This window comes from Laccaria bicolor, genomic scaffold, assembly GCF_000143565.1.
Source record: "Laccaria bicolor S238N-H82 LACBIscaffold_31 genomic scaffold, whole genome shotgun sequence".
In the NCBI taxonomy this organism is placed as follows: Eukaryota; Fungi; Basidiomycota; class Agaricomycetes; order Agaricales; family Hydnangiaceae; genus Laccaria; species Laccaria bicolor.
Genome location: NW_001889902.1, coordinates 396,329 through 411,145, shown reverse-complemented (window position 1 = coordinate 411,145; position 14,817 = coordinate 396,329). Strand labels below are relative to the sequence as shown.

The 14,817-nt window shown below is 45.5% G+C and overlaps 5 protein-coding genes across 5 annotated transcripts; 1 reads left to right on the top strand and 4 right to left on the bottom strand.

Moving 5' to 3' along the window:
* Window positions 1-219: 219 nt before the first annotated feature.
* On the bottom strand, window positions 220-827 carry LACBIDRAFT_252895 (heterotrimeric G protein alpha subunit B; the record flags this gene model as incomplete). The annotated part of the gene is made up of 4 exons (XM_001885405.1): window positions 220-300; window positions 343-552; window positions 615-686; window positions 744-827. Coding segments are annotated over 4 exons (447 nt in total), but the record flags the coding sequence as incomplete, so codon positions are not given.
* Window positions 828-1,379: 552 nt separating this feature from the next.
* Window positions 1,380-2,397, bottom strand: LACBIDRAFT_306649 (uncharacterized protein; the record flags this gene model as incomplete). Its single annotated transcript, XM_001885404.1, has 5 exons — window positions 1,380-1,405; window positions 1,469-1,876; window positions 1,948-2,183; window positions 2,245-2,345; window positions 2,395-2,397. 5 exons carry the CDS (start codon window positions 2,395-2,397, stop codon window positions 1,380-1,382), a joined length of 774 nt encoding a protein of 257 aa, XP_001885439.1.
* Window positions 2,398-8,455: 6,058 nt separating this feature from the next.
* LACBIDRAFT_331106 (uncharacterized protein) lies at window positions 8,456-10,513 on the bottom strand (the record flags this gene model as incomplete). Its single annotated transcript, XM_001885403.1, is given in 11 exon segments — window positions 8,456-8,521; window positions 8,556-8,664; window positions 8,694-8,697; window positions 8,793-8,891; window positions 9,063-9,074; window positions 9,468-9,601; window positions 9,708-9,929; window positions 9,949-9,958; window positions 10,043-10,078; window positions 10,307-10,434; window positions 10,455-10,513. 11 exon segments carry the CDS (start codon window positions 10,511-10,513, stop codon window positions 8,456-8,458), a joined length of 879 nt encoding a protein of 292 aa, XP_001885438.1.
* Window positions 10,514-12,138: 1,625 nt separating this feature from the next.
* Window positions 12,139-12,369, top strand: LACBIDRAFT_306645 (uncharacterized protein; the record flags this gene model as incomplete). Its single annotated transcript, XM_001885473.1, has 2 exons — window positions 12,139-12,167; window positions 12,225-12,369. The coding sequence occupies 2 exons, from the start codon at window positions 12,139-12,141 to the stop codon at window positions 12,367-12,369; spliced, it is 174 nt and encodes a 57-aa protein (XP_001885508.1).
* A 1,286-nt stretch (window positions 12,370-13,655) lies between these two features.
* LACBIDRAFT_306644 (uncharacterized protein) lies at window positions 13,656-14,323 on the bottom strand (the record flags this gene model as incomplete). Its single annotated transcript, XM_001885402.1, has 2 exons — window positions 13,656-14,254; window positions 14,311-14,323. The coding sequence occupies 2 exons, from the start codon at window positions 14,321-14,323 to the stop codon at window positions 13,656-13,658; spliced, it is 612 nt and encodes a 203-aa protein (XP_001885437.1).
* Between the last annotated feature and the right edge of the window lie 494 nt (window positions 14,324-14,817).

Sequence of the window (14,817 nt, the reverse complement as noted above, 5' to 3'; positions counted from 1 at the left end):
AGATTGGTATTCAAGATGAGGTCGAATAAAAGATGGGGCGGTAAGAGTGACCAGGGACGCAACAACTTCGGTGGGTGGTGTTCGTGTTTGATACAAAGATGCGGGGGGGTATCATTATAGCAGGGGATGTCGATTGGGGTTGTGGGTAAAAACAATCGCCATGAAGCAGAAAAAAGGAAGGGGTGGGAGCACAAGACGGCGGCGAAAAAAAAGTCGAGGTTACAGCAGCCCACATTCCCTCAAATGGAGCTGAAGTAATATATCTTGAATCGCACTCAACACAACTATCATCCAATTCACCTGCATCAGCCATCATCTCAAAAAAAAAAAAAGGGGGTGGACGTACTTAATCTGCTGCGTAACCGTAGCACACGTATAATGCGCATAAATCTGCTTCGTCGCCGCGCTCTTTTTGAGGGAGACAAAGCAGTGCAAGAGGTAGTCGCATGCGGCGTTGTAGGTGTCTCCGCCTGTGTAGTCTGGGAAGTAGTCGCCTAATGGTGAGCGCGGGAGTTTTTCGGCGAAGAGGTCGATTTTGTTTAGGAATAGGATCTTTTGGGGGAGGGGGTGTTAGTGGAAGAAGAGGGGAGGGGGGAAAGAGAGGGGGGACGTACGATTGATGTTTTGACGAACCATTGCGAGTTGCATATCGAGTCGAAGAGGGTGAGCGCTTCTTGCATGCGGTTCTATCAAAAAAAGTGGTTCGTGAGCGGCAAGGAGAGAAAAAAAGAGGAGGAACATACCACACTCTCATCCTCATACAACATCTGATCATACTCACTCAAACTAACCAAAAACAGCAACGCCGTCATATTCTCAAAACAATTTCGAGAACAAAAGGCGCACAAAGGTCTGGGGGACCATCAAAAGGCACCAGCGCCTTGGAGAAGATGATAGGACACAAGAAGAGGAAGAAAAGGGGTCAAAAGGACGAAAAAAAGGCGCCAGAGGAAGATAAAAGTTGACGCCAGGATAAGGAAAGGCGCCAGAAACGAGAAAAAGGAGGGAAGAGTGAGGAAAGTGCTTTTGTAAGGCAAAAGCAGCTATAAGATGAAAATGACTGGGAGAAAAAGGGAGAAAGCAAAAGATGGGCCATGACAGAGAGAAAGGGAAGGTCAAGCAAGAGAGAGGTAGGCAGAGAGAAAAGAGAGATAGAAGAGAGTGGGAGGAACATCAGAGGACATGCAACGAAGGTGAAATCCGATGAAAAGGGTGGAAAACGTCAAGGGAGGGGGTATTGGCAAAGCATAGCTGTCAGACAAGGGGAAAATGGCAGAAAAAGGGTCTGGGGCGTACAAAGAGGACAAGGATGGGCAAAGAGGGCAAAAAGGGCAATTATGGCAACAGCGAGATAAGGCGAAATGAGAACAAGCCAAAGATCAGAGCGATGCGATAATCCACTCCACTTATCCATGGAGCCACCAGGTCCGCAGAACCACAAATAAAAGGAAAAGGAAAGCAGACTTACCTTCATCTGCATCGTCATCCCGGTCCCGTTTCGCTTTCTTCGCTGGTGGGGGCGACATAGCAGCCTTATCCGCTGCAGCCGCGGCCTTATCCGCTGCAGCCGCGGCCTTATCCGCTGCAGCCGCGGCCTTCTTGGAGCTCTTTGTGCTGGGCCCGGCATCTGCGTCATCTTCAGCCTCATCCTCCGCATCCGCCTCAGCTTCACCTTCATCCTCGGACTCAACCATCGCTTGGGACTTTTTAGAACGTTTAGAGGCTCCATTGCCATTGGTGGCCTTGGCTTTTCTTGTGGTACTTCCAGCATCAGCGTCTTTCTTTGCCTTAGCTTTCGCTGGTTTGTCGGATTTCTTCCTCTCTTTTCTTTGACAGATGCAGAAGCATCGTCGCGTTTCCTCTTCTTCCCTTGTTTCTTGCCTAGTAAATCAAGGAATCAGCATTTCACCACGACGATAAAAAACAAAACATGAAAAAAACGCGAACCTGCACCCCCTTCATCTTCTCCATCCTCCGTCTCTGCAAGCTGATCAATCTCAGCATTTTCTTCCATGTCTACTGTATCCTGGATCATAGCCTCTTTCTCTGCGAGCCACGTCGCAGGGTCCAGAGCAATGCGATACCCATTCAACAGCTCTGACGACTTTTTGTGGGGCTCCGAGATGTACGACTCGATTTCGTGTCGTTGGAGCTTCGAGATGTCTTTCTCGACTAACCATGCACTGCAGGCAACGTGTCAGTGTGGGCACGTCAGGGCGGAGAACGCATGGAAAAAGGACACACTGGTCACCCAAAGGGAAGAACCTGACACAGTAGAACGTGGCCTTTTTGCTGTTGGGGCGTTCGAGAGCCACGGTGGGGTGGATGTTGTCTGGGTCCACAACCTAGACATAGATCAGAACCGTTGGACGTACTCGACGCGAGGAGGCTCACCATGCCGGGCTACGGTTGAAAGCCGTGCACTTTGCCTAGGACCGTGTCGTTGATGTTGTACGTCGTGACCACTTTTGCCTGCTGCGCTTTGCTACTTTTTTTGCTCATCGTGGCTGGCGACGTGTGCGATGTGGCAGACGGTGAGGAGGGATGTTAGGAAACCGAAAAGGATGATGATTGAAGTTTGTTGAAGCACGAGACAAGCGGCCTCGGCTATTTCCTGTCGGAAATTTCCCTGGCGCCTAATAAGGGTTATTAGGCACCCAAGGCACCCCTAACCTAATAATGGCTTACAACGTTGCAGTTATTTTATTAAGTTTTGGGTTAACTTGATAAGATCAGATTATCAGGCCTGATAAGATTATCCAAATTATAAATATTCACAGTCTAGACTTAACAATGTTACGTGGCAAATTAAAATGCAACAAGTAAGGATTGAACCAAAAACCTCGGGGCTCGTGCGATCCTCACGTGAAGACTACAAATTTGTAGTCGCAACATACCACTACACTACAAAGGCATATAAGAAACTTCCCAAGGTCGTTCATATATCTAGTATTTAAGCCTACCTTACAACAGCATTATCTTTACTCTCTGTATGGAATTTGGTATCATTTTGAGCTGAACAGGATCAAAAGGATACAGATAACGTTATAAGACACACAAAAAATCAATAATTGGTTCATAGCCTTGACCTGGCTGCAGAGGCAATTGGAGCCTATGTTATGAGGCTGGACAAATCTTATCAGACCCGATTTGCCTTATCACACCTTATCGGAGATCATCAAGCTTGTAACATGGAAATAATCATTACATCAGAGGTCTGGTCGCTTTGTAAGGCAACCGCCCCCCGGATTTTCCCGGCATCATCTCGTCAGGTTTGCCGTGAAATGACAAGGGCTGGCAAGGGTTGGGCAAGGCCTGATTATGTCGGCGATCAACATTGCAAGGCCGGAGCCTTATCAGGTGCCTGGGAAATTTCCGACACCGGTCACATCACCCCCTTTTGCGCACAGACCCACCCCCTGCTCACCAGGGACAACATGCAATCTGCAACACCTAAAGATGCGTAGGCCTGAAGAAATCCAGCACATGTTCGTACATGTCATTCATGCAATCTGAACAGAGTAGCAGAATTATTGGCTTCGTCGAGGAAACTGGTCGACTTCCTGCTGAGTGACAAGGATGTTGCTCAAGAATCCTACCCAGAACTGCCGATCAAATTACTTGTTTCATCAAGGAGGTTATCTTGAATGACAAAGGTGTATGCATCCTATGGAGCTAGCAGCTTCGATAAATTCTCATGTGGAGGTCAGCATCACTTATGATTTCAGTTCTAAGCCTGGGAGATGGGGAGATGTCATTTACCGTAGTGCGCCACTCCCTGTTCAATATTACACCAAAGGCTAACACGTTAAACTAGGAAATTGGCGCTACAGGATGATGTATGTCCCTTGTCCCCCTATTGACAGGCTATGTGCCATTAGTGGTGTTCACAGTAGCCATTTTTGATCTCATTTTTGATTTCATTTTTCAGAAAAATGAGATGAAAAATGGAGCTAGAAATGAGATGGAAAATGGCTCAAAAACAGGAAATGTGTCTGTTTTTGATTTGTTTCTATTTTTCATTCATTTTTCATCCATTTTTTGTCTTTGGGGGTCAAGTTGCCAAAGGGTGTTTCGGCATTATCCGTTTCTTTTGTTGTTGCCCCATATGTAGTGCTTGGAAGTCCAGTCCAGTCTGGTCTTTTGTCAAAATTTGACAAGACCGGGACTGGCACCGGTCCTCGCAGGTTGAAGAACCATGAAAAACCAGACTGAACCGACGTCAACCGGTTCAGTGCGGTTTTGGTCAGTTTTTTACAGTTGAAAGACCGGTCTCAACCAGTTTCAGTCTGAACTGGTTGACAACTGGTCTTCAACCAGTCTCGGAGCTACTGACATAGGGAGAACATGTATATAATTGACTAAATACACTGTAGTACTACATGAGGGGGGTGGGGGGGAGCACTCGCACTTCCTTGTTGCTGTCTGTTGTCAGCCGTCGCCATTCTTTGCATTGTCCTCCATCATCCGTCGTTGCTGCCATGTCACGTCATTGTTGTCCACCTATCTCCATCGTCGTTGCGTGGCCGTTGTCATGCGCTTGTCATTGCCAAAGGTGGCAGAGGGTGAGGGAGGTCTTCTCCATGTGCTGTCAACGTAGCAGGCGCTTGTTGTTGTTGTGGTTGGTGTGAGGTGGGTGTGAGAGTTGACGACAGTCGTGTATGGCAGGTGTTTGTTGTTGCCATTGTGGTTGGTGGTGGGCGGTGGCAGCCGTAGGTGATGTCTGGCAGGGGGGGGGCATCATTGTGGAGGATGATGTGGCACGCTGTGGCCATGGGGTCATTGCTGAGCCTCCAGCATGTGAGGTGGTGGTCGATGTGTGAGCATATGGGTCGTTTAGCCCATCGCAGGTGCTCACAATGCAATAGTGTTTGAAAGTTAGGTTAGTTAACCGGAAAATAACCAGAAAATAACCGGACCTAACCGCAACACTAACCTAACCGCAGTTAGGGTTAGTTGATTTCGAAAATGGAATAACCGGTTATTTTGCGGTTAACTAACCGTTAAATAACCGGTTATGACCGGTTATAACCAGCCCTATTATACACCTTCAAAACGCACTTGAGAACGTCGAAAACGCTTAAAATTTGACTAAGTTACGGTCAAATCTCTAAAATATCACTCAAATGTGTAGACTTTCAAGGATAATTGCATAAATATGTCAATTCTTCACCGATTTTAGCGTTCTTGGGCTCGTTTTAAAGCTAGAATATGCAGAAATAATATCTATCAAGATACATATGAGCATATTTGCCTTGTTATAACCGATTCTTTATTTTTCGGTCCTAACCGGTTAGTAACTGCAAATAACCGACCGTAACCGGTTAGTTGCGGTCCGGTTAGGTTATTTTAGGTTTCGGGACAAAGGCTAACTGGTCTCGGTCTCGGTTAGAGCCCCTGGGCACCCAATAACCGGACCTAACCGGACTTTCAAACACTACAATGCAAAGTGGTCATCACAAAGGGTGGTGATGGTAACAGGGAGGGTGGTGGTAGGAGGAGGAAAGTTGTGTTTGGTTATGAGTTGTGTTTGTGTTTTGTGTTTGTGTTTGGTTACGAGTTCCAGTTGAGACCGGTTAGACCGGTTTTTTGTTGGTCTTCACGGTCTTCAAATTTCCGAAATCATGAGAGACCGAGAACCGGACCACGGTTGTGGTCTTCGACGGTCCTGGGAATTTCTGGTCTTGGGCAGTTTTGGTTCAGTCCAGTCTCAGTCTTTTTTCAGTCTTGAGACTGGACTTCCAAGCACTACCCATATGGCAATCACCTCACATTTTTGAAAATTTCAAGGAGGGTGGGTTCACAGTAGCCATTTTTTGGTTCATTTTTCAGTTCAATTTTGATGTTCTATGTCTACAAAAATGAATGAAGAATGGATCAAAAATGGCTCAAAAATGGCTACCATGAACTCCCCTATTTTCTCCCTTGCCTCGCAACCAACTGACATTTCATTGCTTATGTACACCCAATGCCGCTCTCATTCATTCATTCTGTGCCACTTCTAACAATGCTCCATTGTCCAAAAATTCTGCATCTATTGAATACATCTGATTCTAGGAATTTCAGCCCAACACTGTAGTCCATTTTCAAAGAAATTGGGGAACACCATAATCAAACCATAATTAGTGTTTGGAAGTCTGGTCTCAGGACTGGAAAAAGACCAGACCAAGATCACAAAAGTAAAGACTGCAAAAAACAAAGTCTAAGTGAACCAGTCTTAACTGGTTAGGACCGGCTTTTTGTAGCCCACTAAATACCCTTCAAAACACACCCAAGAATGTATTAATTTGTCCAAAACTGACAAAGATATAGTTGAAGATATAAAATATTGTTGAAAATAGTAGCTGTACCAGACTTTTTTTATAGAAACACCAATTCTTAATGGGATTTAACATTCTTGGGCTCTTTTTAAAGCCAATAAAAACGTCAACAAATTTACCAACTCATAACTCTAATATATTGGCCAAAAGACTGGTCTTAAACAGGTTAAAACCAAAGAAGACCAAGACTGGTCTATAGACCACAAAAAGACTGCAGACCGCGGCTTTTTGTGGTCCGGTTCAGTCTTTTGACTTCTGGGAAAGAGGCAGACTGGTTACAGTTACGGTCTAAGCCCCGGGGCATCAAAAAACCGGACCAGACCAGACTTTTAAACACTAACTGTAATTCTTACTTCCTATCTCTGGCCTCCTTCCCTTCCAATCTTGATGACCAACTTGTCAAATTCAAATCAGTAAGTGTAGATCATTTGTGCAATGAAGAAAATTTGAGAATAAGATTGTTTCTGCAAGTAGCAGAGGCAAACAGATGAATGGCTACAATACATGTCATTGTATATATGTATAGTGATTGTCACAGGTTTGGCAACCCATGTGGGTTACAGGTAGGGGTACAGGTTTGATATTTGCTACCATTGCCAAACCTGTATCTGTGGCAGGGGTTGGTGGGTACCTGTAGCAATACCCATCATTCATTAGTCATTATTTCTTTGTGCAGCTCACGGTCTGTGTCACTAAGTTATGTGTAAAAGATACATGAAATATTTCTAAGTCATTTGAAAAATATATAAGGTAGATTTTCATCCTTCAAGTTCATTTGTTTAGTCATTGTTTGTTTGCTTCATGGTCTCACATTCCATAGTTACCAAATCAGGAATTGGCCTGTTCTTTAGACTTCGACCCATTCCACCACTGTTCATGCCCCATAATCATGCAAACCTGTTCTAACTTCTAATAGTGCCTGCACTTCACTCAACAATGATGTCATCTATGCTAGTGATCATGCTGCTAGCCCTTTTGAGACGACTCTAGACAATAGTGATATGTTGATTAAGAAACTATCATTAGGTAAGTGAATATAGGATTATATTGCTTTGGTAACTAACTCTAAGCTGGATATAGAACTAATATTCGTGAATAAGGATCCCCAGACTGTTGAGAAGAGTCTGGGGATAAAGAGCACCACAAAGAAGAAGAGAATCATCAACTCTACTTGAAACCACAACATGTATATTGGATGTGGATGCTCCTGTTCCAGGGTTACAGGATCCTCTACACATGACTCCGTTCTCCAGAACCATGTCTCCCACTGCCTTCTGCCTCTGCCATCTGGCAAGCCTGGACTTGTAAGTAGGCATTGTCACAGGTAACCCCCAGGTACCTTCAGCTAAACCCATACCCTTACCCATGGAAACCTGTACCTGGCTAAACCTGTACCCTTACCCATGAAAACCCATACCCATGTCGGAGATTTCTTTAGCCGGTCACAACCGGCTCGCATTATGACTGAGTTTCAACACTGGTTTGAACCTGAGTTGCAATAGATTGCCATTGGATCGAGGCGTTGAAAGGGTCCTAGTTCAGTTATAACTGAGAATTGATGGACCGGATCAGTTACAACGTGATTATATCGGGAATTGTATCCGCGTAATGATGGATCGTTGACGTCTTGTTGATAACGACCTGATTACGTCCCATTTGCTCCCATTCCTCTCTCCCAACCTCACGGCGTGTCTGTGGAGCATTTATGTTGTGAACATCTCACTCTCATCATCTTATCTGGCCAAATAGAAACACAAAAGCAAGCCAAGGCAACGGAAAAGGTTGTATGTATATTGTTGGTGTGGACATGTTTTTACGTTTACAGGAGATGTACCCATATTTACAGGGTCTTTACTCACCTCGCACCATCAACCAAGGCATTGAAGGGCCTCCTGCAAGGTGCTGCTTCCATCTCCCGGAATAAAACTTACGCCAAGCCAAAAACGTACGCCAAACTGTGGAAAGTGTTATACATCACTGAAGGTAGCATTGTGACGATTGCGATTCTGGTAAACATTATTTTCATTTCAAATTCTTGGAGGTCTTACCATAGGTTCAGGCAGCATTTTCCCCCAACATGGAGTTCAATGCAGCAGGGAAAGGTGCTTGTTCGGGCATTGACTACCAAAAAGACTTCAATTCGTATGCAAGTTTATCCAGGCGAAGGCAGGCACACCGTACCACAAGGCGTTACTCAAATTCTACAACAACATCATCTTCAAGGCACAAACGGACAATAACACAGTGGCGCTGATCAACAACGACGACAGCAGCGGCCTCGAGGAAGCATTCACCAGGCTCACCCTCACCCCAAGCACCAGCACCCCAGGCCAAGCCAGCCACTCTGGTGCTCATGCAGAGTGCCGTGCTGACTCAACTATCAACACCGCAGGTTCAATGTCACATCAGCCTCAATCCATGACGGCTGGACCCTCGCAACCCATCGTTCAAGAGGTGGCACGACCCGCTAACCTAAGAAGGGGAGGAAGGCACGGGCACCTGCGAAGGGATCAGCAACAGTGACAGCTGCAACGGAGATGGCGGTGGGAGTGCCTGCTGCAGCGGCAGTGCCTGCAGCAAATTGGCAGCAAATCACAGGAGCGGACGTCAAGTTTGAGGCAGACTGTTTCTTCATTGACACATCGTGATATTGGTATGTAGCTACTTTTTCGTGTGCATCGTGTTTCGTCAGTATTTTGTTGGAATGGGTGTTTCATTTTTGTCAAAAGGGTGAAGACATACAGTACAGTGAGTCTAAACAAAAGCAACAAAAACCAGGGAACAGAGGATACATAAGGTGGCGACAATGTTGCCTGTGTCAAGAAACTCGGCAAGAAATAAGACAACACTTTCCTCGCCTATGACACCCTCATTAGGTTCCCTGTCTACCCGGTCCCGATCTCTTCAAATGTGCTTTTCTGTCCCCCATCTGTTTTTGGAATGGGCATGGTCCATATGATGAATGAATGACTCATAAACAGGCGTTCGCAAAACACTAATCGACACATCCGAGGGAAGGCCGGTGGTTGACATCCAGTACATGCCAGGCGACACAACCCGCATCATGAGCGGTGTCGTAACACGAAGAAAGCACCTACAATTAGAGGCCCAATGGCAAGATAATGCCAGAGTAAAAGAAAGACTTACAAGCACATTTTGGGGCCTGCTCCGATAAAAACCGAAACCCGCAGCATCCACCCACGTCAGGGTATCGGTTTCCCTCAATGCTCTCGATTCCGCGGGCAGCACCGATTCGGTCCTCTTGGTATGTCGGTACGGATCTCGATGGGGAGAATGGCAGTCAAATCAAAGTCGTCCATAATGTGCATGTACGAGCTGGTGTTAGACCAGAGTGATCCGTTAGTCTCCCATGAGTATGTGACGTACCTGTTGCAGATCGAGCTCAACTTCGGTCCGATCCAAAGAATAGTTGAGGGAGAAGCGCGGATGTGGTGGTCAAAGGACTGGGATTGAGCGAGGAAAGGCCTGACGATGAAGTGGGGCCTCTTGGCGAGGGGGAAAGGGAAGAAATCGTGGTGGGCCTGTGGCGACACATTGGGACTGGTGGGAACCAGTGGCCATTCTGTCAAGTTGAACCGAAGGGCTTGTCTATATATCAAGCAATAACCTAGCAGTTACTATGGACAAGGTAAGAAAGGTTTCAAATAATAACGATCAGTAAGTCATAAGTTCAAATCCCACACAGCGCAATAATTACTAACTACAAACTACTAGGAACACTACAATACCAATAAACCCTACAATAACAAGAATAACAGAAACACTACAATAAGAAGACTAATGAATTAACCGTAACTACAAAAGCGAATACAATAAGGGACTACAAAAACACAGGACAGTACTAATACTTTTGGTAGCCCGTTATCACGTATCGTTATCGTTGCAATCTTATCACGGAGTTGGAATGTGGTTCCAATATTCGTTGCAACCAGCATTGTAATTAAAAACTCTGTGGTCACACTGACTTATGACGGCAATCCAAATTGTGACGCGCACAACAAATTGTGACCAATTGTGACTGAACTTAGAAAACTCCGACACATGGCTGCAGGTACAGGTTTCCATGGATAAGGGTAGTGTTCGCAGGTCCAGTCTACAGGACTGAAAATATACATAGGACTGAACTGGACTGAACCATGGTCCGGTCTTTTTCCAGTTGCAGTTGCCCACATTTGTGGTCAGTCCAGTTGCCAGTTGCCATGTTTTTGTAAATATATAAAAACTGAAAAAGACCGGTTTAGACCGGTTTCAACTGGTCTTTCGTCCCATCACATGCTGGACCTTACTAGTGCACATTTTACTTAATTTTCGGTCCCTGAATCATCAAAAATGGTCAAGAATTGGTTGAGATATGGCCAAAAACATTTTTATACATGTGATTCAAATGTACGTCCTTTCTGTTTTCACCCTACCTCAGTCAAATCTTGATGGAATTGCTTAGATTTTTGATCAGTCTACAGAGAATTAAAATATCTATCTACGTATGCAATGTATGTGAGGTAATATTTAGTTTCTGTGGTGTAATAAATTTTACAACAAAAGATCGGTCGCAACTGGTCTGGACCGGTCTTTTTCACGTTGTGGACTGATTAGGACTGGTCCAAAGCGGACCGGTTGCAGTCCCTCAATATTTGGATCGGTCTAGACCGGTTGCAGTTGCCAGTTGCGTCGTTTTGAGGTAAAAAGCTGGACTTAACTGGACCTGTGAACACTAGATAAGGGTATGGGTTTAGTGGGGGTTTGGGGGGTCTGGTGGGTCTCGCAGGTTTGATAGGACAGGTATATATTTAAACTACTATATACAATGTAATATATACTCAATCTACATTACTAACATATTGCATCATCGCCTGGTCATATTGTATCATTACCATAGTCATGGTCATGCATTGTGGTCACATTGTGTCATGGTCATGGCCATGAGGTGATGTCGAGCCATTTGGTTGTGTGTTTGTGTTGTTGTGTCATGGGTCATTCATCATCACTCATCGTGGTTGTGGTCATTGTCACCCTTCTTCATTGTCCGTCATCAGTCGTTGCCATCCTCGTCCACATCTACCATTGCCATTCATCCTCATCACTGTTTAGTGTTCGAAAGTCCGGTTAGGTCCGGTTATTGGGTGCCCAGGGGCTCTAACCGAGACCGAGACCGGTTAGCCTTTGTCCCGAAACCTAAAATAACCTAACCGGACCGCAACTAACCGGTTACAGTCGGTTATTTGCAGTTACTAACTGGTTAGGACCGAAAAATAAAGAATTGGTTATAACAAGGCAAATATGCTCATATGTATCTTGATAGATATTATTTCTGCATATTCTAGCTTTAAAACGAGCCCAAGAACGCTAAAATCGGTGAAAAATTGACATATTTATGCAATTATCCTTGAAAGTCTACACATTTGAGTGATATTTTAGAGATTTGACCGTAACTTAGTCAAATTTTAAGCGTTTTCGACGTTCTCAAGTGCGTTTTGAAGGTGTATAATAGGGCTGGTTATAACCGGTTATTCCATTTTCGAAATCAACTAACCCTAACCGCGGTTAGGTTAGTGTTGCGGTTAGGTCCGGTTATTTTCCGGTTATTTTCCGGTTATTTTCCGGTTAACTAACCTAACTTTCAAACACTATCACTGTTACCCCTTTGGAGGGACAATGGCTCTTTCGACTAGAGCCAGGTGGTTGTGGGGTGTATGGGGGGGTTACTGCATGTATAACGGGTGTATGTGATGGAGAAGTGGGATGAGGGTACTCACTGTAGTCTCCTAAAGTAAAGACAGTGATGTGGCACCTATATCTCATGCTGAAGAGATCAGTGGTGCGGGGAAGGTGAGTTTGCTCATCTCCACTCATCTGTACTTCTCAGTCCCCCTATGAATCCTGCAGGACTGGCCAGAGTCCTGCAGAAATCCTCAGGAATCCTCAGAGCTCTGCAGAGTCCTGCCAAGCTCTGCCAAACTCCACAGGACTAGGACAGAGTTTGGCAGGATTTTTAAAGAGTACTTACAAGATTATGGAAAATTCCAGATAAATCATGACATGCGGCTTAATGTAACAGCTCTAATAACTTGATCTCTCTAATAACTTGATCTCATAATTTCTTAGATAGTTAGGATTGAAAAGGAAGAGTTGCATATTCAATAAAACTTCATAAATATTTCTACTACATTGAAAGGGAGAAGGGAGGGAATGGTGGGCAGAGTGTGTGGTGGAGAGGGATGGAGAGGAGGGGGCGATGGAGGGACTACTACTTTGAGGATAAAAGGGAGGGGGCAGGGCATGGTGGGATGGTGGGGGGAGAGAGAGGTGGAGAGGGATGGCGAGGAGGAGAAATGAGGGAGGGGGGTTGATGGAGGGAGGGGGGTTGATGGAGGGAGGGGGGTTGATGGAGGGAGAGGGGTTGATGGAGGGAGGGAATGGAGGGAAGGGAGTGGGATGATGTAGAGGGAGCCATGGTGGATACTCACAAGGTGCCTTAACAGAGTGAATGATGTAATCTGGTTGCCACATCTCATGGGCACTTGTTGCATATGTGGGTGTTCTGCTTTCCTGCATAGGTGGTTGGTGGGTCATCGTTTTCCTACACAGGTGCTTGTCTCCATGAGTAGGCACTCGTGTTCCTACGTGGGCAGTCATTCCTCATCGCCATTTGTGAGGCATGGTGTGTCTTCATTGTCCTGCATCATCACATTGTGTCTGCATTGTCTTCATTTTTGTTGTGTCTGCATTGTTATTGTTTTTGCTGTCTGTGTTGTCTTCGTCGCATATTGTCATTTTCGAGAATGATGATGTTGGTCGTCATTCTTTGTTTTGTGCCTGGCGTCAGTGAGCTGGGTTGGGAGGAGCTTGGGATGGGGGGTGCTTACCTGTACCGCTGTGCATCGTTTGGGTGCCACATCATTGCGATGTGGCACCTGGTTTCCATCTGGTGTGTTTCGAGATGGTGGTGGTGTTTTCCGTGGGGTGTGACAGCTGTTTCTGTGTGTGGGTGTCCTTTCATGTTTGTTGTGGGTTGTCATTGGCATTGGGTGTCGTGTTGTGGTTGTTGTGGGCAGCATTGTTGGGTTGTGGTTGAAGAAAAGAAGTGATGTCACACACTGTGACAATATTGTGATGTTTAAACTCGCACATGAGATGACCTGTATAAAGTCACATGATTTTATCACAGCTGCATCAAAAACACCCCAGTCCTGGTCCTGTCCTGGTTGAGGTGAAATCCCAGTCCTCAGGACTGGCCCAAGTCCTGCAGAGCTCAGCTGTGACCCACCTGCCAACTCAATATGGGTGCCCTGTCATTACAAACTACTTGAACTCAGCCTAGCTCAGGCAGAGCTTGGCAGGAATCATAGGGGAACAATAAAGACCTCCCATTGATGCACCCATTGGCAATGGCTTTGCGTTTTGTGGCATTTGAGGCTTCCATGACATCTTGTCCTCAATGATATGAAGAATCAGGCTTGGCAACACAGTGGACACTTTGTGGAGGAAGGTGCCATAGTCATCATTTGAACTGAGCTTGAAGGGTCCTTTCTGGGCATACTTGTCACTTTCTTCAACCTTACCTTTTGCTGTGCAAGGAGGATTCAGCTTCTTCACATAGACAAAGATCATGAGATCAACAGGATGTATCTCATCACCAGAGTCATCTGATTTTTTGCTCCACTCAGAACTGTACAGTGGTAAGGTTGAAGGTGACATACCAGATGTGGCAACCTTTCTTTTCTTCAATTTCCTTCCTTTTCCAACACTTCTCACCTCATCATCTGAATTTCCTTCAAAATACACAGTATCAGACCACCATTTCAAAAGTTTGAATGTCAAAGGTGACTCACAAGCATTAGAATCATGCTTCTTCTTTGTGAACCTTGCCCTTCTCTTCTTCTGCGACCTCATGTTGACCTCACTATTGGAACTGTCTATAAACAATGTTCATTATTGGTAAAATACACAAGAGAAACAAAGGGTAACATACAGTACTTCATCATGCCCCACTGATTCCTGCAGGAATGGAGCCATTCCACTGGAATCCGCAGGAATGGCACAGGAATCCACTGGAATCCACAGGAATGGACAGGAATGGCACAGGAATGGACAGGAATGGCCTAAAACACATATTTTGGAGCCTAGAGTATATTATGGAAAATTCCAAGCTTAGCTAGATGTCATGTGACTTAATCAACTCAGACCTTATGCTCATAACTTCTAAGAATTCTTTATGATATTAAGACTTGAATAGGGAGAATCACAGTGTATTTGATAGAACTACATAAATCTATTCTACTACATTGAGTGTTAAAGGGAGGGGGGAGGGAGTGGGGGAGAGTGATGGAGAGGGGATGGAGTGGTAGGGAGAGAGAGTGGTGGAGAAGGAAGGGGGGGGGGGGGAGGGAGGGGGGAAGGGAAAAGGAAAGGGGGACAAGGAATAGGGGATTGACAAGGAAGGGGGAGGGACAGGGAAGGGGGAGGGGTAGGGACAAAG